Here is a 22,728-nt window from a genome sequence, read left to right as displayed (position 1 = left end):
CTGTTAACGTTAACGTGACTGTTAACTGGTATTGTTAAGGTGTCAACTGGCAAACTGATTCTAAAGTTAACGGCTGGATCCCACAAGCAACTTGTTAACGATCTATGCAATCAAGTGTAGCTAAATACATAATTTGACAACTTACTATCGAACAATTTACTTAAAACACAAAAACCAGCTCGGGTTAGCTTTAAAAATTCAAGCTAACGTCTGCTCTCGTTTGTGTTTAGCTAAGTTACCTTTCAGTAGGCTGGAGCTGTGCTTCCGTTTTGATCACGGTCCAACCGGTTCGCAAGGGGAAAATAAACTCCAACTATCTTAACTAGTCAGGGAAAAAACACAATAAGCTCTTCTGCAACTGCGAGCGAAGCTAACCGAGCGGTTACACCGCGAGCCAAACAGTAATTCAAGCGAAAATCAGCAGCTAGCGTCTCCTAAGCCACGTACCGTTAGCTACAACAGTTGGTAGTAAACCGAAGCATTGACAGTCACGTTAGAGAGGCTAACGGCTACCATGGCTAGTGTTGGCCAAATGACAATGTGCTTCTCCTTTACTTGGTAAAAAACAGCGTCTGTCAGAGTAGATTTATTAAGTAAAATCGAAGTAACTCACCTGTCACCTGCTGCTGCTATCAGGTCAGGCTGATTTCTGTGCCTTTCTTTCGATCTGGGCTTCCGTAACGCTTCTGTCAAACCGCCGTAAACTCCGCAAGTCAGAAGGAGGAAGTGTCGTTGCCGTGGAAATTGTGTTTTAGTTAAGCTATTAAGATATTTGAAAAATATTATTGTATTTTTATACTGATAATTAAGGTCAAAATCACGCTTCCTATCCCCTTCATAAAAAGAAAAAAATCAATAATTACTGGGATTTCACATTTCACCGAATGTCAACTCAAAGGTGTTTTTATCATTAGGAAAGGTAGGCAATTGCCTTTGGCCTCGTGCAAGAAGGAGGCCTAGGGCACATGCAAAAGTGAGGTTGGTTGTGCCATCCACAAATGACAGTTAAAGCTGGATCATGGAGAGAAGAAGCCATATGTGAACAGGATCCAGAAACACTGCCGTCTTTTCTTGGACAAAGCTCATTTAAAATGGACTGAGGCAAGATGGAAAACTGTTCTGTGGTCAGATGAATCAAAATTTGAAATTCTTTTTGGAAACCACAGATGCCGTGTCCTGCAGACTAAAATGGAGAGGGACCATCCAGCTTATACTTAGACACTTCTAAAGCCTGCATCTCTGATGATGTGGGGTTGCATTAGTGCCCATGGTGTGGGCAGCTTACACATCTGGAAATGAACTATCAATGCTGGAAAGTAGAGAGAGGTTTTAGAGCAACAAATGCTCCCATCCAGACAACGTCACTTTCAGGGAATGCCTTGGCTATTTCAGCAAGACAATGCTAAACCACATACCACATCCATCACAACAGCATAGCTTGACTGTCAAAGAGTCTGAGAGATGAACTGGCCTGTCCCTATTTTTTTAGATGAGTTGCTGCCATCAAAAACAAAATGAGCTAATACCATTCCTGAAATGGTAAATTGTCTCCCTTTCAACATCTGTATGTTTCATTGTGAATAAATATGGGTTTATGAGATTTGAAAATCATTGCATAGTTTTTTTTACATACTACACGGCGCCCCAACTTTTTTGGATTGGGGTCAAAATAAAGTGTCCAGAGCTGCTTAGAACAGCATCAAATCGAGTGTGACAATCCCCTGGAAAGGACCCAGGACCCCTCAGTTAAGGTTTAAGCCCCTCAAAAAGCCCCACATTGTCTTTATGTGAAACAAATCAGTGATCCTTAAATATTGCCCCATGGACCAGGTCTCACCCACTAGTGCCAAAATCTGGCCGTCATGGACCCCAGTCATAAGTTTACATAAAATTAAAGCTATTATAATTCTATACAAGAGTAAAACAAAGGATTGATAAAATCACATAAAATGCATAAAAATTAGAATAATTTACAACAGAATTGAAATTAGGCTACACCTGCTGTGCACATGCATGGGTGTAGCACGGAGGGGGGGGGGGTCTGGGGGTACTGATTCTCCAGGACCACAGCAGGGAGGGGCCCTTGGGAAGCCTGCAACAAAAAGTGTATTTTGATGTATTTTTTCTGAGTTATTAGTGATATTATTAAATCAAAAGTGACTAAAGCAGAGATCCTCAATGCCCATTTAAGCTGCCTTGTGCAGTTAAATGCCACTTATTTCCCATTTTGCCACTCTTTGATGCTTTTTGCCCATTTAAGTCACTTTTCACTCATTTTTTTTTGTCACATTTTTGCCACTTTGGAACCATTTTTGCCACAGTTAACTCATTTTTTGGTCACTTCCCACCCATTTTTGCCACTTTCTGCCCTTTTTTGCCATTTATCTCCCAGTGTTGGCCGCTTTTAGCCAATTTTTGCCACTTCATTTTGTCACTTCTCACTCATTTTTGTCACTTTTATCCTGCTTTTTGCAATATTTTGCCTCTTTTTGCCTTTTTTTGCCATTTCTCGCCTATTTAAGCTGCCTTTTGCAATTAAATGCCACTTTTTGCCCACTTTTCCCACCTTTTTTCTGATTTTTGCCTAGTTAAATCACTTGTAACTCATTTTTTGTCAAATTTTTGCCACCTTGGGACCAGTTTTGCCACCTTTAACTCTTTTTTTTTTTTTTTGGTCATCTCCCACCCATTATTCGACTTTCTGCCATTTCATGCCACTTTTTCTTCCCATTTTTGCTACTTTTTTACTTCTCTCAGTGTTTGCTGCTATTTGACCATTTTTGCTACTTTAGACTTATCTTAATTGCCACTTTTCACCACTTAGATTGTGGCTCTTGCAAAGGCATTTATCAACAATTTGGTTTTTTGGTTGAGCAGGGTTGAGTAACACTGGACTAAATGAATCGGTCAACAGACTGAAATCTGTATAAAATAGAGTAAAATACAATACTGCTCCTCCCTTAAAAATATCCAAATGGTATAGTGCAGCACTGCGAAATATTGCAAGTACATTTAATTTAACAAGAGTAACAATGTTGCTTACAAATGGGGAAATTATGTTTCATTAATACATTATAATGTATTGATATTTGTAAAAAAAAGACTCACCAGTTAAGGGGGGCACTGTGTAAATTCTTATTGGGACCCCAAATCCCTAGCTACGCCCCTGTGCATATGCATTAAAGGCCGGCCATTTGGAGGGGAAAAGGGGAAGGGAGCCCATGAGGGGCCCAAGAAGGTTAACAAAAACATGATCCATCCTCAGTCTTTGCAAGGACATTTATTAATGTAGATACTCATTGTGACTTTTTACAGCTACAAAAGACACACAGTGTAGTTTTTGCTGCTCTGTTTACGTAGACTGTTTCATAACATAAATCCTCCTTCCTAAACTGTATAAGCCATGTTGTTTTTTTCCATTAAGTTAACATCACAGACAGATACATGGCACTTTATTATTAGGCCTATAAACTGAGACTCTATGTAACCAACCACAGACATGAACCATGGTTAAGCTGGCCACACAGCAGACACACTTGTGTTTTTGTTGTTTTATAATGCTTAAAGTCAGTTATAAACTGTCCCGATATCTATGGTCTCCCATGTTTCTGAAATCAGTTCAGATATTAAAATCGTCTAGGGTGTGTTCAGCTAGGATGCCAGAAAAGAGGAGAAAACTGACGAGTACCGGTGATCACAGTAACATCTGAACAACTTTTTTAGTCAACTTTAAAGATGATATGAGCCAGGCTGAGTAGGTAAATGTTAGCCATGAGGCTAGCACTAATGTTACTGTTCATAACATCAGCTAACCACATCTAAGGAGGGCCCTTTAATAGGGCCTTTCAGGGGCCCAGCCATTTCTAAGTGCAGACCCGTTCACATTAAGTCTGTGTTTAAAAAAATCCAGAGTATTAAGAGTAATAATTTCCACCTGGTAGAAAAACAAGATTCATTATAATGCACAGAAGCAGAAGTTAAACGAAAAGATTATTCAAAGAAACAGAAATCAGGATCTGCTACTTTTTCTAGATTCAAGCCATTATCATGAGACACAAGTCTGGTAGATTCTACAGCCACATTAAGAGCTTATATGATGAGGTGCTAGGGTGATTTTATTTCTGATAAAGAGTTATTTCACAAAAGATTGAGAAAACCTAGAGGGAAAGACATCCTGCAGCACAATCTCTCCTCTGTATGCTTCAGGAGAGTCTTTTCACTTCTCCATCAGGAGTAGATCTCTAAGTTCTGGATCAGCAGGACATGCTCCAGTAAATTCCTCAGTTCTGGATCAGAAGCACAGGCTCCAGTAAATCTCTTAATTCTGGAGCAGAAGTAAGAGTTGAAGTAGATCTCTGAGTTCTGGATCAGGAGTAAAGGCTCCAGTAGATCTCTGAGTTCTGGATCAGGAGTACAGGCTCCAGTAGATGATGTTAAACAGCAGGTAGGACAGCGGGAAGGCGAGGCGAGAGTACGAGTCGATCATGTAGCTGTTGCTGACCAAGAGATCCATGTTTTCCCTCAGAGAGCGCTGTCGGCGGAGGCGAGTTCCCTCTATGGGTCGGATGTCAGGACTCTGGGCTGGACTAGTGAGGGGGTCTGAGGTTAGGGTGGGCGCCATACGAGGGAATGTGGTCAGCTCAATGTCATCATCATGGAAACAGCCATCAAAGGCCATCGCTTGGCTGGCGTTATAGGTGGACGGGATCTAAAAGTGATCAGAAAGTGAAAGTGAAGCAGAGAATGTGCTCTTTATGGTTTTTAAATCAGTTTTTACAAAAATCACTGCAGCCCTCCACTGATCTGGGCTCTGTGACAGAGTGGTTGGACGGAAACCTCAGCGCAAAACACATGATTACAGCCTGCTTGGGTGATAAACATTATTAGCATATCCTTATTTATAGGGCTCTGCTTAATCTGCTTCCATCATACTTGTGTGAATCTATTCATGTGAAAAGTACCAAAAGCTACAGTCTTACTTTTGCTATCCGTCCCTAAATTCTACCTTTAGTTTCAGGTGTGCTGCTCCTGCAGGAGGATTCTGCAGCAGGAGACTTTGTGCTCTTAAGGAGAAGGTCTCTATAAGTCAGGATTTGGATTATCTGTGTTTGTTACTGATCTTTTTTATGTTTTAACTTTGTCAGATTTGCTTCCTGTCTTTACCATGACACTCTCGTGAATGAGATTATTTTTTAAACAATCATTAGTTTAAGTGTTTTGCCTTTTTGATAGGGCAGCTGAAGAAAGACAGAAAAATATGGGGAGAGAAAGCAGGGGGAAAACATGTAATAAACATGCCATACCAACTGAGTTAAATCCTGTCTGTAAGTGAGATTCTTAATGTTAATGAGGTTTTCCAAGTTAAATCAATTTAAACAAAATAAACGTACCATTACTTTCCAAAATATTAGATATTTAAGTCCATGAAGTCTGTTTTTTTCATGTAATGCTGCTTTACAGCCACTAGAGGGAGACATTAAGTAAAAATCTGAGTCTCCTGATTCCCTGATGATTTCATCGTTTCTTCCCTATGCTCTAATATCTCTGTGTTGCCCGTGCTGCTGACCTTTCCCCCCTTCATCTTCCTCATCTCCTCCAGAGTGGTGCAGTAGTTCACAGCCGCATATTCGATCACAGACAAGAAGACAAACAGGAAGCTCGTCCACAGGTAGATATCCACAGCTTTTACATACGACACCTGGATGACAAATACACAGAGGGTCACACATATAGAATAAAAACTAAAAAGAGAGCATCAATTTAGGATTTAGCAGTTCAAGGATCTGATTAAGGGTTAGAAATTCCCCCTGAAATCTTATGTAAGCTTGATGTCCTACTGTACCTGAATGCATCAAAAACCCAAACAAACCCAGCTGATACCTGAGGCATGGAGGAGGACACTCCGGTGATGATGGTGGACATCGTAAGCACCGTGGTGATACCTGCAGGAAGAAGAAGCATCACCTCTGACACTACTTCACAAAGCCAATTTTGATTTAAAAGAAACATTAAAATAAGACATGAGATCAGTAAACTAAGGATTGACTGTTGGGTTTAAAGTTGTGTAAATATGAAATATGAAAACCTTCAGAGTGAAATACCTAATGAAACATTAGCTTCATAGGGAAATGATAACAGCTCTGTAAGAGTTGAATATCAAACACAGCAACATCCAAAGTATATATGGGATTTTTATCTTTAGCATCTTTTTAATAAAGTTAATAAGGTGATATTGCAAAACACAGAAATTCTGATTCTCAACCTTCAAATACACCTGATGTTTATACTGTTTTAACTCAAATACTGCTAAAACATCACAATTCAGCAACAGAGTTTCAGGGATGCAATAGAGGAAAAAAGATTATGGATGCTGCAAATAAAGTCAAAATATTTCAAGAGTGAGGAAAAGATATCAAAAAAATTAGATTCTTTCATTACTGTATTAAAGATTTAATATCACACTGCCTAAGAGGAAAGGCAGTATATTTAGAGATATAAGTCACAGTTTAATAGGAAAAAAGTTAATGTGTTAGCAGAATATAGTTAGAAATAACAACACAATATAGACCTTAAGTATAGGACATCACAATGTCTGTCCCACACTGGCCTGGATGGCAAAAGGGACATGTTACTGATTGGATGCCAGTTCTAAAGAAAAAATCCAGCCAACAAATTCTCCACAGTAATCTTTATGGTGCAGTGTATACACAAAAACCTTAGAAAGCTTTTAAAACTTAGTATGTATAAGCTGAAAATAATTTTATGATGCTTAATTAGTATTTGCAACAAAAGCTCTAAATGGGCTAACATAATTACACTATTGGTAGCAAAGGCCAGTGTTATGGCTCAATCTGTGACCATGTTTTCTGGTGACCTTCAACCAAATGTTGAAAACAGAGATTACTCACTACTCTTTGAGTAGTTTTCATTATGGCGTATGAATTAAGGTTTTTGTATGCTTTGAGACCACTGCCTTTGCTCCTGAATAAAAACCCCAAATCAAAAAAGCTGGGACAGTGTGTAAAATGTAAATGAAAACAGTGACTGTCAAATCCCTTTCAACCTATATTCATTTGAATACAGCACAAAGACAGGATATCAGTGTTCAAACTGATCAACTTTAGTGCTTTTTGGAAATGTACAAATATTCAGAATTTGATGCCAAAAAATGTTCCCAAAAAAGCTGGGACAGGAGGATGTTTAGCATTGTGTTCCATCACTTTTTTCTCTAAAAACACTCTGTAAGCATCTGACGTCTAAAGAAACTGATTTTTGAAGTACTGAAAGTGGAATTCCTTCTAATTCTTGCTTGGTGTTCAACTGTTCAACCTCATGTGGGGTTTACGGTGTATTCTAAGCTTTATAATGCTCCATAAATATTGAGTGGGACAAGAAACAGGTTAGTCTAGACTCCACCCTCTTTTACTGTGAAGCCATGCTGTTGTAACAGGTGCAGAATGTTATTGTCTCACTGTATCAAGCAGGACGGTTTCTAAAAATGACCTCATCTAGATGGAAGCATATGCTGCCCAAAACCTTGTATGTACCTCTCGATATTATAGAGCCTTCATAGATGTACAGATGACCCACGCCATGGGCACTAATACACCTGCATATCACACAAAATCTTTCACATAGTAGAAAACCTTGTGCCATCACTGATAGTGAGCATCTGAGCCATTCAGGAGTGCTACTTTTGTATCCAATCATAGTGCTATTATATGTTACTAATCAACCTACTTAACTGTAGAATGTTCCAGTTGTTTTTTTGTAATTTAGAACATCCCAAGTCTTTTCTTGCCCCTGTCCCAATTTTTTTGTTACATGTGCAGGCATCAAATTCAGAATATGTGTATATTTACTAATAAACAATACATTTCAGATTTTACAGTTTGAACATTGGATATTTTGTCTTTATGCTGTATTCAGTTGAATAAAAGTTACAAATAATCCACAAATCACTCTATTCTGTTTTGAATCAAACTTTACAGAATGTCCCAACTTTTTTGGAATTGGGCTTTGCACATTTCAAATGATAAATATCAAATTAAGTGCAAAGTGTGAGCAGCAGCAGCACTCCCACCATCACTGTAGTGAATGACACCATAATAGTCAGGTGTCTACAGGTGGTTAACAGACACACCAATACTGTAAATTATAACTTTATCATTTTATCCTGACTGTATGTTTCAAAATAGTACATATTTTTCTGTCATCTCCTTTCCTGTAAAAGTGTGATATGCTTTCATCATTCTGAGACTTAATTCTCAAAATCTGTGAAATTTTCTTTTATACTTTGTTACAGAGAGCAGCATACAGAAAGAAGAAGGAATTAAACATATCTAATGTTTGCAGCATTGAGGATCAGTTTGTATGTCTGTTGTTGTGTTTTGTTGATGCCATCAGAGATTGGGTGTGACGCGACAAACTTTAGGAACCCGCCCTCCAAAGAGGGAGACCATTGGTCCTAAAATATGTAGCTGAACATACATGCAGCATGCTGAAAAATGCCTGTAGGTAACCAAAAACTAGATATGTCTTTGTAAGTGATACATACAGAGTCGGCACATGTAATTTCCATGTGATAAAAATGTTCAGTGTATAATTGTAAAATAAAAATACGTTCACACTGTTGCAGTCTGGCCTCTTCTCCTCTTCGGGGCCAGACAGTTTGTTCCCACACAGTGAATTATATCATTTTGAAGCTCAGACGTGGCTTTTGTCTTGTGTTATTTTTAATGTCAAGTGTTACCCAGTGAGACACGAGCAGGGACGGCCCTCCTGTCGATCCAGAAGGAGACCCATGAGAGGACCACCATCAGCATGGTGGGGAAATACGTCTGCAGCATGAAGAAGAAGATGTGCCTCCGCAGGATGAAGTTGATGAAGAGTCGGTTGTACCAGCCTGACAGAGAAAAAGACAGTGTAAGCAGAAGCAGCAGGGATATGAATGAAGTATATTCATGTCTAAAACTCCCAAACTATTTATTGGCAGATAAAACATGCTTTAGCAGCTGCTTCATCTGTCTGTGGGTCGTTATGGGGACAACGGAGGATTATGTAATTTTTTCTTTTTGATTTGAATACTTTCCAGAAGCTTAAAACATGACCATCCTGAGAGATAAACATACTGCAACTTATGTAATGACATGCAAATAAAGAAAAACATCAACAATTGCAGACAAACAAAAGACACATTTTCCCAAATCTCAGAGCTCTTTATGAATCATCCTCCACTCATCAGGGTTATCCCTGTTGTTAGATGACAAGATGGTGAATGCTGCTGGGAAAAGCTGTTAAGTTCTTCACAGTTAAACAATTTCCAGGCAAGACTTTCTTCTCAAAATGTTGTTGTGTCTTCCCAGAGTAGCATCCATTTACCTGTTGAGTCTTTGGCCCTGTTTACATTCTGTAAGAACAACTTTTGGCATTCAGATACCAAGTGACCGCACTGTTGTATCTATGTGCTTATTATGTGTTAACAATTTGTCCTCAGTAAGACCTGATACCAGAACTCACTGTCCTACCTCTTATTCAAACAGTCCAAACATCATTTCTGTGGTTCTCTTACTGTGACTTGGCCTCCCTACATGCTGTGTGCAGTGAAGCTGCTGCTGATAAGAATGAATGGGGGAATTAGCCACAAGCTAAATACCTAGCGGTGCCTCTTTAACAGCTTTTCTCCTTCATGTTTCATAAACATGTTTTTAAAGGAAACGGTGATACACTGTTAACAAATACAGTACATGTGAGGAACTTGTTAGATTGAACAACTCAGTTAAAGTTACAGCACAGAAGTCTCTGTCTGTTTCTCTCTGCTGTCACAGCTAGAGCTGGGCAATTAATCGCAAAGAAATAAATCGCAATATGGCCTGCTGCAATTTTCAAATCACAGAAATTGCAATATTTCTTTAACTTGAACTGTGTCAAAATACCAGTTTAATAAATCATATTTTTGCAGCGGCAGAGATTTTATGCACATTATGCAAACATTTAAGTGTCAACTTTTTATAAATGTTTACAAAAATCCTCCTTTTCGTGTTTTATGTATGTTTTCTTAATCAAAATAAGTGACATGAAAATGATAATGCCCTTAAAGCTTATTCTGTCTAAAACTGATGAAGCCTAGCGTTACTTCACAAAAGTCATACTCCTGATTCGATCAGCTGATAGCCAGCCTCACCTCCCGAACCCCAGCCGCCTCTTTTATAGCTTAAAGCTTGTTGCACCCTCATATTCAGATTCATGCTACTATGGGTTAATTGGTCTGGAAATAACTTCATTTTTTTCAATACACATGGTCTTATTTATGAAATTATTTAGTGCTTGAATACATAAAAAAATACATAAGATTAACCCAAGAATATTCTCATATTAAATTGCAATATTTGGGGGAAAAAAATTCCAATTTGATTATTTTTGCAAATCGTTCAGCCCTAGTCACAGTACTGACTTTGTTCATGAGTTTTGCCTCAGTTAATGTCTCTACATGTGACTTGATAGACATTTGCTATTTTTTGTATTTAATGTTTAATTCCTGTACATTGAGAGCAAAGCGTTGCATAATCATACATGGCCAATAAAGCTCATTGAGTCGGATACAGTTTCTGCTTTTTTAATTATTATATGTAAATAGAGATAACATCCTCCCTGATGAAGTCAGAATTGCACTAAAATAGATTGAAGCAATTATAAAGGGAATAATAACTAGCATGATGTTGCCTTAAGATTTGCCTTAATCAAAACAAGGAGCCCAAACCATGACAGGGAGCCACGGAAAGAAAGCACAAAGGTTTTCAAACTGCAGTGTCCACAAACTTTTGGCCATTAGATCAAAAAATATGATGTCATTTTTATTATAACAACCTTGGTTTCCTTCTGTTAATAAGAAATGAACCTCTTTTTGAGTCCTTTGGAAAACAGAAACTAGAGCCTTTTTCTTTGAATTCAGGTTATTACACCACTGATACACAAACACACACCTAAGATCACACACAAAAACACACACAGACACAGACCAGTGCTGCTGTAGAAGGCCAGGCCACTGGAGGCGTGGAAATGCTCGATAAAGAACTGAGACAAGACGATCTCGTCCGTCCTCAGAGAGTCGTTCCCATTCTTCCAGTAAAGCATCAGGTCGTTCTCATTGTAAGCATCTGGAGGGCGGGAGAGAGAGAGAGAGAAAGAGGTGCTCAGTGACATGATAATTACAGGACAGAAAAGGCGGAGAGACAGAGAGTTTTAAGATCTGTTGGTAGTTAGAAAATCTAATACCGAAATGTTTCCACAAGCGATGAAAGGAAATCTAAAACTGGATTGAAAGTACCAATTTAACAATAAAAGGGAGCCAAATAATGAGTAAATGAACATACTTATCGTTATATTTGGCCATATCAATTAAAAAGTAATATCTTCATAAAAATACATTATAAGTATCTTAATAAAAGCTCAAACTCAAACTAAGTCATATTTTCAACCCAAAGAGAGTCTCTGCCGACTATAGTCGACAGGACTATAGCCTTTGTGTATGGGGGGGTCCATCCATCTATATACCGCTTATTCCGTTGGGAGGGGATGGGGGTGGGGTGGGGGGGGTGGAGCCTATCCCAAATGTCATTGGGCGAGAGTCAGGGACTGGTCACCAGTCAATTGTTGAGACAGACAACCAGGCACACTTACAGCCAATTTAGAGTCACCAATTAACCTAATAAGCATGTTTTTGGTGGAGGGAAGAAGGCGGAGTACCTGAAGAGAACCAAAGCGTGCACGGGGAGAACATGCAAACTCCACACAGAAAGGCCCTGACCGGGAAGCGAACCAAGAGCCTTCTTGCTGTGAGGCAACAGCACCAACCCCTGCGCTGCCATGCAGCCCAAGTATATGGGCGTCTGCTCTACCAGGTGAGTTAAAGTAGCGCCCACACCTACTGCATCTGTGTGTGTTTGTGTGTCTCTCACAGCTCTCCAGCTCCAGCGAACAGTTCTGTGTGTCCAGAGGGAAGCTGCTGAAGTCCATCGAGCAGAGCGCCGTCACCGTGACCCTGAAACAAACAAAAACACAAACAAGCATCCATTAGATGTATATGTATCATTTTAAATGTATAAATAGTTGTTAGTTACTTATTGATCGCTCTATTTTAATTGTTTTTCTACTTGCTTTGTCTATTTAAGTCACTGGTGGGCCCCAGCAGCCCTCCCCCTCACTAAGTGTGGCCCTCAAGTTAATTTCAAATATCTTATGTTAGTAAAGTTATAAATAAAATTGGCCTCAAGTGTCTTAAAATATTTTGAATGCATCACTAAATGCATTTGTATAAAAACCTAGATATACAAGTGAAAATAAAACAACAGTAAACTTTTATGTTCATTTCATTATAAAAACACTTTATACTGGTTTAAATTTTGTGTCAAGCTGACTAAATTAGGCATTATTATTTGCCTGTTTTTAGTTGAAAGTAACTATAACTGTTTTATTGAGAATATTTCACAACTTTTAACATCTGGCCTGAAAAGTGCAATATAAATAAATAGGAAAAATATGAAATATAAAGTATATCATATTTATAAATATATCTTTTGGACACTGAACTGTCACGGCTCCTTCTGAAAGCTGCATGATCCACTGCTAAGCTGCTCAATTACTCAATTTTCCATTGAGAAATGCTTCAGAACTTCCCAGAGCCCAAAGAAACACCTCAAAATGCATACTGAACAAACAACTGTCCAAATCAGTGCAAATATACAAAAATTACATTTGAAACATTCCTGCAGGAAATCCTTCCATCCTGTCTGACATGCTGGAACTATAAAAAAGTTTATTTTTTTGTGTGAGAAAGGATTTTAACATTCATAACAATGGTAGCCGGCTTATATTCTGCATATAGGGGTACTATTTATGGAAATACTTTTGCAGTTTGAGGTTTTCAGTGTGAAAAAAATGTCAGTCTATTCTAACTACAATTAAAAGCTACCAGATAAATTAAGAAAAGCATAAGGTATAATATTTTCCTACAGAAGACACAGTCACAGAAATAGCAATAGAAAGTGGAAAATAAAATATATAATTTTTAGTAAACAAAAAATCCTCTTCTACTCCTCTGAGAAAAACAAACCTGGAAAGCAAAACTTAAAATTTTCCCGCCCCTGTCCTAATCCCGCACCTGACGCTGTAGAGGATGTTTCCATCAGGGTAAACCCTCAGCATGATGTTCTCCATCGTGGTGTCGTGGATAAAGGAACGTTTAGAGTGAACGAAGAAGACGTCAGGGACCCAGATCTTCTTCACCAGCCTTGAGTCAAACGTCCGGCTCTGATTGTTTCTGGATGGAAACGACAGCCGCTCATCTTTCCAGTAATGACGTAGGTACAGAGTCATGGTGAAATCCTACAGAAAACATGAAAATGCTCGGTATGTATCAGAATGTTCAGCATTTTATTTGAGATCTTAATGTGCCTGTAGCAAATGCAAAACAATCTATTGACACTTGCAGGATAGTTACCGACCTAAATCTAATTTGTTCCTTACAAATGTATTTGATGTTTGTGAATAATCGTATTGATGTCACACACTTGAGGACGATTTGGACTAATAACTGGTTGCAGGAAGTGTGAACTGGGCCGGTTTGATTGCTGGATGGAGCAAATTTGGCCCAAAATCACTTTAAAAATGCTCAGTGAGTTTCCACCCCCCTCTAAATCTGTATTTTCTTTACATCTCTGTCTGTACCTGTTCCTATGTTTAAAAGCAAGGATTAATCACAAAAAAGCTTAAATAGAAACAAAATCAAGGATGAACTCTTGACCTTTCGTCATGTTTCACATAACAGTGGAACACAATTGGAGTAACTCATAGTTTCCTCAAAAGTTTATGAATTTTTACATTAGTGTGTCATGTTTTGGGGAAGTATTTTAGTAGTAAATGCTCATAAATGAGTATCAGACATGAATGAAATGTTCATCTTCAGCCTGAGGTGAAGATAAGGCTGTCTGTGGATTTTTAGCGCTCCAGCTGAAGCTGCCGTGACAACACAGTCTTCCCTCCCATCCGTCTCTGTTGGCTGCAGAGACTCGATAAAACACTTGTAAGTAGGTGGGTGCTCGAGCTGAAGCAGAGCCATTGAAGGGTCATAAACAAGACTAAAGAAACAAACAGGAAGTGACGTCAGGGTAAACTGAAGTTGACATAAAGATTTTTTGTTGATTCCTGTGAAAGTTAAAACTTTCTGAAGCTAGTCCTCACCATGTTGACCTCTGAGATGCTGTCGATGCTCTCCACCTGAACGTCGATGCCCACAGGGATGGCTGAACCTGAGACAAGAGGTGAAACAACATCATTAGTTTAAGTCATAAATCAAGGCGAGGTTCGTACTCGAGGCGACTTTGTGCAAATCTACAGAGCCTTAAGGAAAACAGTGTGGTGAAAGGGCTGTCTGTTATCGTTCAACCTGAGGCGTTACCCAGAAAGCTCTCATCGTAAAGAAGAAGAAGTGGGTTTTTTTTAAACATACATGAAACCACTTATGTGCAGATAAGAGTGAATGATGGGATTTCACCTGTTTAAAACAGAAACCTGAAGTGAAACCTTGGATTTGTTTCAACAGCCTTTTTTCAACTGAACATGAGTAAATGAAAATAATCGCCTAGTTGTTTTATGCCTCTGTGGGCTATACAATCAGTAGTGAAAGTACAGTGTCGGGTCATGAAGAGGGGCTGAGGTGGCTTTAGTGGTTGTGTGGTTAGTAGATGTTCTCTATAATTGTGTAGGTATAGGTTTGTCATAAAAATAGGATTACAGAGCTGGTTAACTCTATGTGGATCAAACTGATGAGTAAAATAAACAGCAATTACAAAACAATTAGGGATGGTATTTTACTGTAGTTTCATTACTCAAGTACTCACACAAAATTATGAACAGGTTTTGTTTAGTTTAGTTTTAGCTCAGCTTAGCTTACTTTAGTTAAGTTAATCTTAGTTTAGTTTATTTTAGTTTTAGCTCAGCTTAGCTTACATTAGTTAGGTTAAGTTAAGCTTAGTTTAGTTTAGTTTTAGCATAGCTTAGCTTACTTAAGTTAAGTTACATTAAGTTAAGCTCAGTTTAGTTTAGCTTAGCTTAGCTTAGTTTAGTTTAGTTTAGTTTCTTTTAGCTTAGCTTAGCTTAGCTTTGCTTTGCTTAGCTTAGCATAGCTTAGCTAAGCTTAGTTTAGGTTAGCTTAGCTTACTTTAGTTTAGCTTAGCTTAGTTTAGCTTACTTTAGTTTAGTTTAGCTTAGCTTAGTTAGGCTTAGCTTAGTTTAGTTTTGTTTAGTTTTAGTTTAGTTTTAGCTTAGCTTACTTTAGATTAGTTGAGTTTAGTTTAGCTTAGTTATGCTTGGCTGAGCTTAGTTTTGTTTAGTTTTCGTTTAGTTTTAGCTTAGCTAAGCTTAGTTTAGTTTAGTTTAGCTTAGCTCAGCTTAATTAAGTTTAGCTTTAGTTTTGCTTAGCTTACTTTAGTTTATTTTAGCTTAGCTTAGCTTAGCTTAATTTAGTTTAGTTTAGCTTAGCTTAGCTTAGCTTAGTTTTTAACTCAGTTTAGTTGGATTGCCATTAGCTCCTTTCTTGCTGGAAGTGAAACTTTGGACACATCAGTTATGGTTCAACAAATATAATATTAACTTTAATTATAATAATAACTATATTTGTATGGCACTTTTAAAAACATAGGTTTAAAAACATGGGTTTACAAAGTGCTTTGACATGTAAAGAAGCAAACAGAAGAACAAAGCAACAAACCCAAACAAAAGACTAATACGACAGAACAAAGGACAAGCAAACAACATCAGCAGAATCCCAAACACTTCAAGAACCTAACATAAAATGTGATCAAGATAATAATTCAACAACATCGATAGACATGGAGAACTCAGATATCATGTGATGCCATGCAAACTAAGACAACACAAGATCAATCAGAGTGCAGTATACATACGATACTACACAACTCAAACATCCTAGACATCATCATAAGAATGCAGATATCATACTGATATCATAAGTACCATAAAAACAAAATAAAATTAACATCTGTGAGAAGATAAAAACCAAATCAGAAGGGACATCACATAAAAGAAAGTCTATAAAAATTGGTTTTTAGAAGTCATTTAAAAGATGTCATTGTTTCTGCACGCCTTATCTCCTCGGGCAGGTCGTTCCAAAGTTGAGGGGCCCTGAAGGAAAAGGCCCTATCACCTTTATATGTAAGTCTCGACTTTGGAATAACCAGGAATACCCTTCCTGAGGATCTGAGGCTGCAGGCTTGCTCATAAGGTTTCAAAGTTCTGGTATACAGGGTAGAGCCAGACCCTTCAGTGCTTTAAAAGTAATGAGTAAAATCTTAAAATCAATTCTAAAACTAACAGGAAGCCAATGTAAAGATGCTAAAAGGGGGGTGATGTGATGTCGTCTGTTAAAACCAGTGAGAAGCCCAGCTGCTGCATTTTATACCAGTCCGAGGTGAGAGAGGGATTTATGTGATACCCGTGAGGAGTGAATAACAGTAATCTAATCTGGAAAAGATAAAAATGTGAATGAGTTTTTCTAGATCCTGTTGAGACAGTACTGTTTTTATTTTGGAGATGGTACGTAATTGATTGAAATATAAGCCGCAGTCTTGACTGGGGCAGTTCTTTAGCTGGTGTGACTTTGCATTGGCTGGCTATGAGTTCAAAAATAATGACATGAAATTATTAGCACAAAAAATGTGTCTAGTGTGGAAAGGCTTTTACATCAAGGTGACAGTTTATCTGGTAATACAGTATGTATTCAGTTCATCCTTGAGCCAGAGCAGACTTTTGAAAAAAGTCCCTCAAAATGTTTTTGACCTTTGACCTCCAAAATCTCCTCAATTCATTCTGGAGTAAGAGCGAGTAGTTACGTAAAGTTTGAAGTTTGAAGAAAGTAACTGAGATATCAGGTTCACAAAAATGGTCCTGACTGTACATTAAGACAGGCGAATGGACAACCTAAATCAAAACTCCTCCAACTCTGGCTATCCCTGCATGGTGGCATAAAAAAACACTAAAACAGGTCTAAAGTTTCTTTTTAAAGCAGTTTCTATCATATCTATATCTTAACTTTCACCATCAAACCTCGTTCTGGTCCAGCATCAGTAAAAACATCAGTTTTTCCTCTCCTCCAGCTCACCACCGCCGTCTCCATTGGTCCCCCACACTCCCCCGCTCCATCTGCCTCATTAGCAGATTAAGCTTGTTTAACCGCTAAACCTTAACAACCTGATTTGTGAAAACACAAACAGAGCAGAAATAGTTCAACAGCACAAATCCCCCCTAAAAAATAAGCTTAAATCACAGCGCCTCACTTCCCTGTTTGCATCGTCTCTTCACCATGACCGGAAAATGTTTACAGAGGAAGATTTCAGGAGGTTAGTCCACCCTGAATCGGGATGTTTGGTGGTCAATCTACTCCGCTAATTTTACTTTTAATCCACGTCTGCGGCCTTCAGGCTGAAATATCTCTTTCCTGACTCGACCACAAGCATTAGCAAAGTTTTAACTTTGTCCTAAAGTCATAAACATGTGTACCACTTAAAGCACGCCGTTTACAGCCGATGTGAAAAGTTTAACAATGAGACAGAGGAATGCTCTGAGAATGAGCAATCATGACTGTCGACATAAAGAACCACTAAATCACTTCTGACAACCCTGAACTTTGGCCTGACTTGGCATGTTTGTTTTAGTGATTTGCAGCTTAAATGTCTGCATTCAAACTGAGCTAGATTTAGAGCATTCAGTTTGTATTGTGTTGTTTTAACTGTATTTAAGAGACTATTCTCCATTGAAGAAAGTCATCAGTAAACAATGGAAAATTGTTATTTTAAAACCCAAAGAAAATGTCTAGAGAGCTTTAAAAAGCATTTTTGACAGAGGATGCAGACAAGTTTAATCTTAAGGTTACTTCCTGAAGTAAACTGCAGAACAGTCTTCACTGGAAAAGTGAAGAGACAAAGGTAAAATAAAAGGATAAGACTCAGGAACCCTCACCTCTGCATCTCTCCTCATCACCCTTGCAGCCTCCAGCCCTGAGGAGCGACCCCAGACTTCTCAACAGCAGTCAATTCATGACCTCTGCACTGTGGCTGAAGAAATATGTGATTATTTATCATCACCCCAGATTCCCACTATGGAAAACCCGCTGCAGTGGTGGGCCTGCAACCAGGAAAGATTTCCCCGTATAGCAAAGCTTTGTATGTTACTTGGCTGTCCATGCCACCAGTGCACTGAGTGAGAGGATTTTTTTCTCTGGCCGGGAATACCGTCACATGACAGCGGGCAAGCCTTCATCCAGTTCACGTTGATGCCCTTGTCTTCTTACAAACAAGGATCTTAAATCAAAAACTGTGACTGAGCAGGACTATGAGAGAGAGTAGGTTGACAAGCTCCCATTTGCCTACGGTAATTTTTTTTGTTTGCCAGTTTTCCTTTGCACTGAAATGTGGGTTAGTGCACTAGTTATGGTTAAGTCTTGGCAATCATAATAACCTGCTGCATACATAATAACCGGTGGTTGTTTGAGCTTAATAAGCTGCTTGTTGTTAACAGTATATGCACTATGGTTTTGCAAATAACCATTGGTGGTTGTTGCAAACTATTCCCTTTTCCTGTGGATTTATTAATGACGTTATCAGTGACTAGTCACCTTGATGTGACTTCAATCACATGTCAGTCGACTTAAAAAATTCTGAAGTCATGCAACCCCTAACCTGGACAGGCCACCTAAGTGTATGTGCCGGCCATTTTACATTTTTATTTCCATCTTGCTTTAGTTAGCAGGAGTGATGCAGCATCATTTCTGCATTTTTAACAGCCAGATCCCTTCTGCTAATCACAGCTCCAAATTAGCTGAGCTCTATTTTTATTTACAGAACACGGTTTAGACCCAAATATTTGGATGCGATTGCAGTCTTGCTTCTGTTGATTCTGTTCATTAGGTATCTCAGAAGTCACTCGTTTGAAAAATTTTGGACTTTATCATTTGCTGCACATTGATGTACATCATTTCTGTCTTCATTCTGTTGAACGCAGGAACTCAAAAACTGCCTTTTGATCTATATAACCAAAGCTATTCCTGCTGGTTTGGTGTGTATAAAAAATACAGTCTCTCACACACTGGCTTGGGTTCAATTGTAACCTCCGTCTGGACGTGGTATACCAGGTTACATTCTTCTCCTCACTTTAGATGACGACTAAAAACAAAAACCTTGTCAGTGCATTTTTGTTTGAACCTGGATGTAAAGTGTGTTAATTTCTAAATGTATCTCCATGTTAGTAGTCAGCAGTTAAATGAACACTTTATTTAATGAAGTTCAGCTGCCAGTAAGAACCATAAAGCTCCTGCTGCAGACCAGCCTTTGTGCAGGCATGACTCATGAAAACCACCAGCAGTGCAGACTCAATAGTCAGCGTAGCCCCGACAACGACTGCTGATGGTGGGAAAACCTAAAACAGAAGGTCACTCTCTCTCATTCTCTTTACTGCTCTCCTTTTCTCATGTCACACCCAGTAAGAAACATTTAAGGCGTTTTATAGAAGGAACCACATGCAAAAAGGAGGTCAAGCCAAACTCTGAACCTTTATGTGTTTTAGCGGTTTCAGCATGAGCCCAAAGTTTGTGCGCTTAAACAGATTTCGGAACTGGTTTAACTACTGCTGTAACAAAACACTGAAGGTAGTAATTTGTCAAAGTTTGCAGCCCATCACAGAGGAGTTCTTTTTCTTCCTCCCAGCTGATATTTTCCTCTGAAAGTGTTTGAGAGTTGGGGGTGAGGAGTTCAGGCGTCCAAAGAAAGCTTTTAGCTGCAGCTCCTTCACATGAAAAAGGAGCCAGTTGAGGTGGTTTCGGGATCTAGTTGACTCCCTGTGGAGGTCTTCAGGGTATGTCCAACTGAGAAACCCCAGGTAAGATCCTTAACGCACTGGAGGGATTATATACGTATTACCGTTGGTTTGGGATTCTTCTTGGTGTAGTTCAAAGATGTCACTGGAGAGAGGGATGTCTTGGTCTACTTGCTCAGCACACTGCAGCTGTGACCCGGCTCAGTTTGAAGGAAAGAAAATTAACGGATGGATGGAGCATGAATCCATGGTTAGCAGCAAGAGGACAAGCAAGTCCACTCAGACATCCCTCTCCCCAGAAATGATTTCCAGCTCTTCCTGGAGAATTCTGAAGCTTTCCCAAACCAGCTGAGATTTAATCCCTCTAGCGAGTTCTAGAGTCCCTCCAAGAATTCCCTCCTTGTCGTGTGGAGGGGTTTGCGTGTCCTTGAGAAACCATGAGCTATGATTTGGTTGGGTCTCCTAATGCAAATTGGTCCCAGGGGAGGTACCAGACTAAGAGAAGTTCAACAAAATCCTTATGGAGCAGCACTTATGGATTGGTGTCACTTCACCTTGGGATGAGTATCGAAAACCAGTACCAACACATCCAGTACCTACTGGACCAAATTACAACACGGATACCAATACTTCATCCTGATACCCTGTAACCCAATTAAAGGCAGCCAATACGTAATGGGATTGGTGTGATTTATGTGTTAAGTAATATTGGTTTCCTTTTTTTATCCCATGTTTGACTGGCATCTTATAAAGATATTTCTGCAAATCATTTATGATACCTGGCCAACTTTTATTCTCCCACTGACTTTCAACACTTGTCTCCTCCTGTCAGAGGTATTGATTCAGGCCCCTGCACCTGAAGCACCAGTATCAGAAATAACCCAAACAATACCCAACATCACCTAGAAAGGGAATCCAGGGCACCTCCCTAGAGCCAGACCTGGGGGGGACTGGAAGGCAAGCATCTGGTGGCCATGTCTGTCTCCATGGGGTCCCAAAGAGACTACATGTAGCTGCCACCCAGGGGTCAGGTGCAGTGCAGGCATGGATCATGAAAATATCATTTAAAGGAACAGGCCAAATTCTAGTTGACATTTAAAGTCCAAAATGAATGCAATGACAGAAACATGCCATAAATGAATCAGTGGTACTGGCCACCTGGATTTGTGCAAATACTGAAGAGAAACCCAACCATGGTCCATTTGGGACTTTTAGAATGGCTCATCCTTCCAATGTTTACAAAAACCATTCAACCCAAGTCCTGACAGACAGAAACTTCTGCACTAATATAACAATATCAAATATGCAAAAGCAAAGATTTTAAAACAATTATCCCGAATCCACAGAGTGACAACATTCATCTAGCACAGGGGCTCCTAAACTTTCAGCTCGTGACCTCCAAAATAACAGCATCAGAGACCAGGGACCCTCATCTTCCCTGGAGGCACTTGAAGTATACGATGCTGCACAAAGCAACATGTACGATTCACATTTTATGGAGTTTTTGAACATTTTACTTACAGTAAAGCAAAAATCTAATTTAATAACTAAATTTTTGTTTCAAATTGAAACAGTAATGGATGAAACATACCATATAACTTTTAAAAGAAGCTACATTAGTTCTCTCACCCACAGTCTCAAAAAAATAGATCGTGTTTGGGGATTCAGTAACAAACTCAAGTTGCTTTATTTAGGAATCACACAAAAAGCATCAACTAGTCCATGGTGTACCCCACCTCGCACCCAATGCCAGGTGGGATATTTTTATTTTTAATTTTTGTTCTTCCTTTTTTCTTTTGGATTGTCTTGTTTTCCTTTGGCATTAAAAACATATTTCCTGTATGATGATTGCCATTCACTTTGCGGTGCAAAAGTTATGTTAAAACATCTTTGTTTGAGCCATGAAAAGGTCTTGAATGTTGTCAGACTGATTTTGAGAATGTGCAGCAACCCTGACTCACTGTTGATTGAGCTGACAGTTTAATAAATGGTGGCAGTTATACTTGCCATCCTGACTGTGATTTCAGTAGAAACATTAAGATAAAAATATAGACTGGTTTTAGGTTTAATGGTTTAGTTTTAACATGGATTTAGACTGGGGCTGCACGGTGGTGTAGGGGTTAGCGCTGTTGCCTAACAGCAAGAAGGTCCCTGATTCGCTTCCTGGTCAGGGCCTCTCTGTGTGGAGTTTGCATGTTCTCCCTGTGCATGTGTGGATTATCTTGGGTACTCCAAGTTCCTACACCACCAAAAACATGCTTGTTAGGTTGAAATATATGAAATATATTTGCTTATATTGAGTATATTTCATTTATTTTTAGGCTGTGGGAAGTTCAGTTTTAAGCAATCTTAGATTAAAACCAGCATTTTCTACATATTTTAAGCCTTTTGAAGAGTGCTGCTGACTTACTTATTTCTAGATTTAACAATCTTATTTCAAGATGTCTTATCAAGTCAAATTATCTTGCTGCATGCACAGGTACCTTTCTTCTCAGATTTAGTGAGGAGGACAGTGGATAGTGTCGGAAATGGTAGAGAGAGAGGGGAGAGACGTGTGGAAAAGGGCCACAGGTCAGATTCGAACCTGAGCTGCCAGCATACATGAGTAGCATCTTAGACTGCTAGGCTATCTTTGTGCCCCCTAGTCACTGTTTCTGACTCTGTCCACTGCCCCTCTCTATTAATAAAAGCACAAAAAAACCCAAACAAATCATGAAAAAAAGTGGAGCAAAGTAAAGATGAAATTTCTTTTCCTGCTGTTAGAGGCCAAGCTGAAGGATGTGCCTAAACTGATGGTACAATGAGCACCAGAAACGAACCATATGGGCAGCTGCATCTGTCGCT

The 22,728-nt window shown here is 39.0% G+C and overlaps 1 protein-coding gene across 7 annotated transcripts in view; it reads right to left on the bottom strand.

Moving 5' to 3' along the window:
- Nucleotides 1-3,265: 3,265 nt before the first annotated feature.
- LOC121527188 (gamma-aminobutyric acid receptor subunit rho-3) overlaps nt 3,266-22,728 on the bottom strand; it is an 80,072-nt gene continuing 60,609 nt past the window's right edge. For all 7 annotated transcript variants that reach the window (XM_041813998.1, XM_041814000.1, XM_041814001.1 and 4 more), the window contains 8 exons: nt 14,239-14,306; nt 13,160-13,383; nt 11,958-12,040; nt 11,019-11,156; nt 8,753-8,905; nt 5,881-5,942; nt 5,567-5,698; nt 3,266-4,708 (listed from right to left, as the gene is read on the bottom strand). In XM_041813998.1, the coding sequence (XP_041669932.1) occupies nt 4,406-4,708; nt 5,567-5,698; nt 5,881-5,942; nt 8,753-8,905; nt 11,019-11,156; nt 11,958-12,040; nt 13,160-13,383; nt 14,239-14,306 (1,163 nt within the window). In that variant the 3' untranslated portion in view covers nt 3,266-4,405. The remainder of the gene's footprint in view (nt 4,709-5,566; nt 5,699-5,880; nt 5,943-8,752; nt 8,906-11,018; nt 11,157-11,957; nt 12,041-13,159; nt 13,384-14,238; nt 14,307-22,728) is intronic.

The sequence above is a fragment of the Cheilinus undulatus genome, linkage group 19 (assembly GCF_018320785.1).
Source record: "Cheilinus undulatus linkage group 19, ASM1832078v1, whole genome shotgun sequence".
NCBI classification, from domain to species: domain Eukaryota; kingdom Metazoa; phylum Chordata; class Actinopteri; order Labriformes; family Labridae; genus Cheilinus; species Cheilinus undulatus.
The sequence above is the reverse complement of the archived record's forward strand: the minus strand, read 5'-3'. Positions and strand labels throughout refer to the sequence as shown.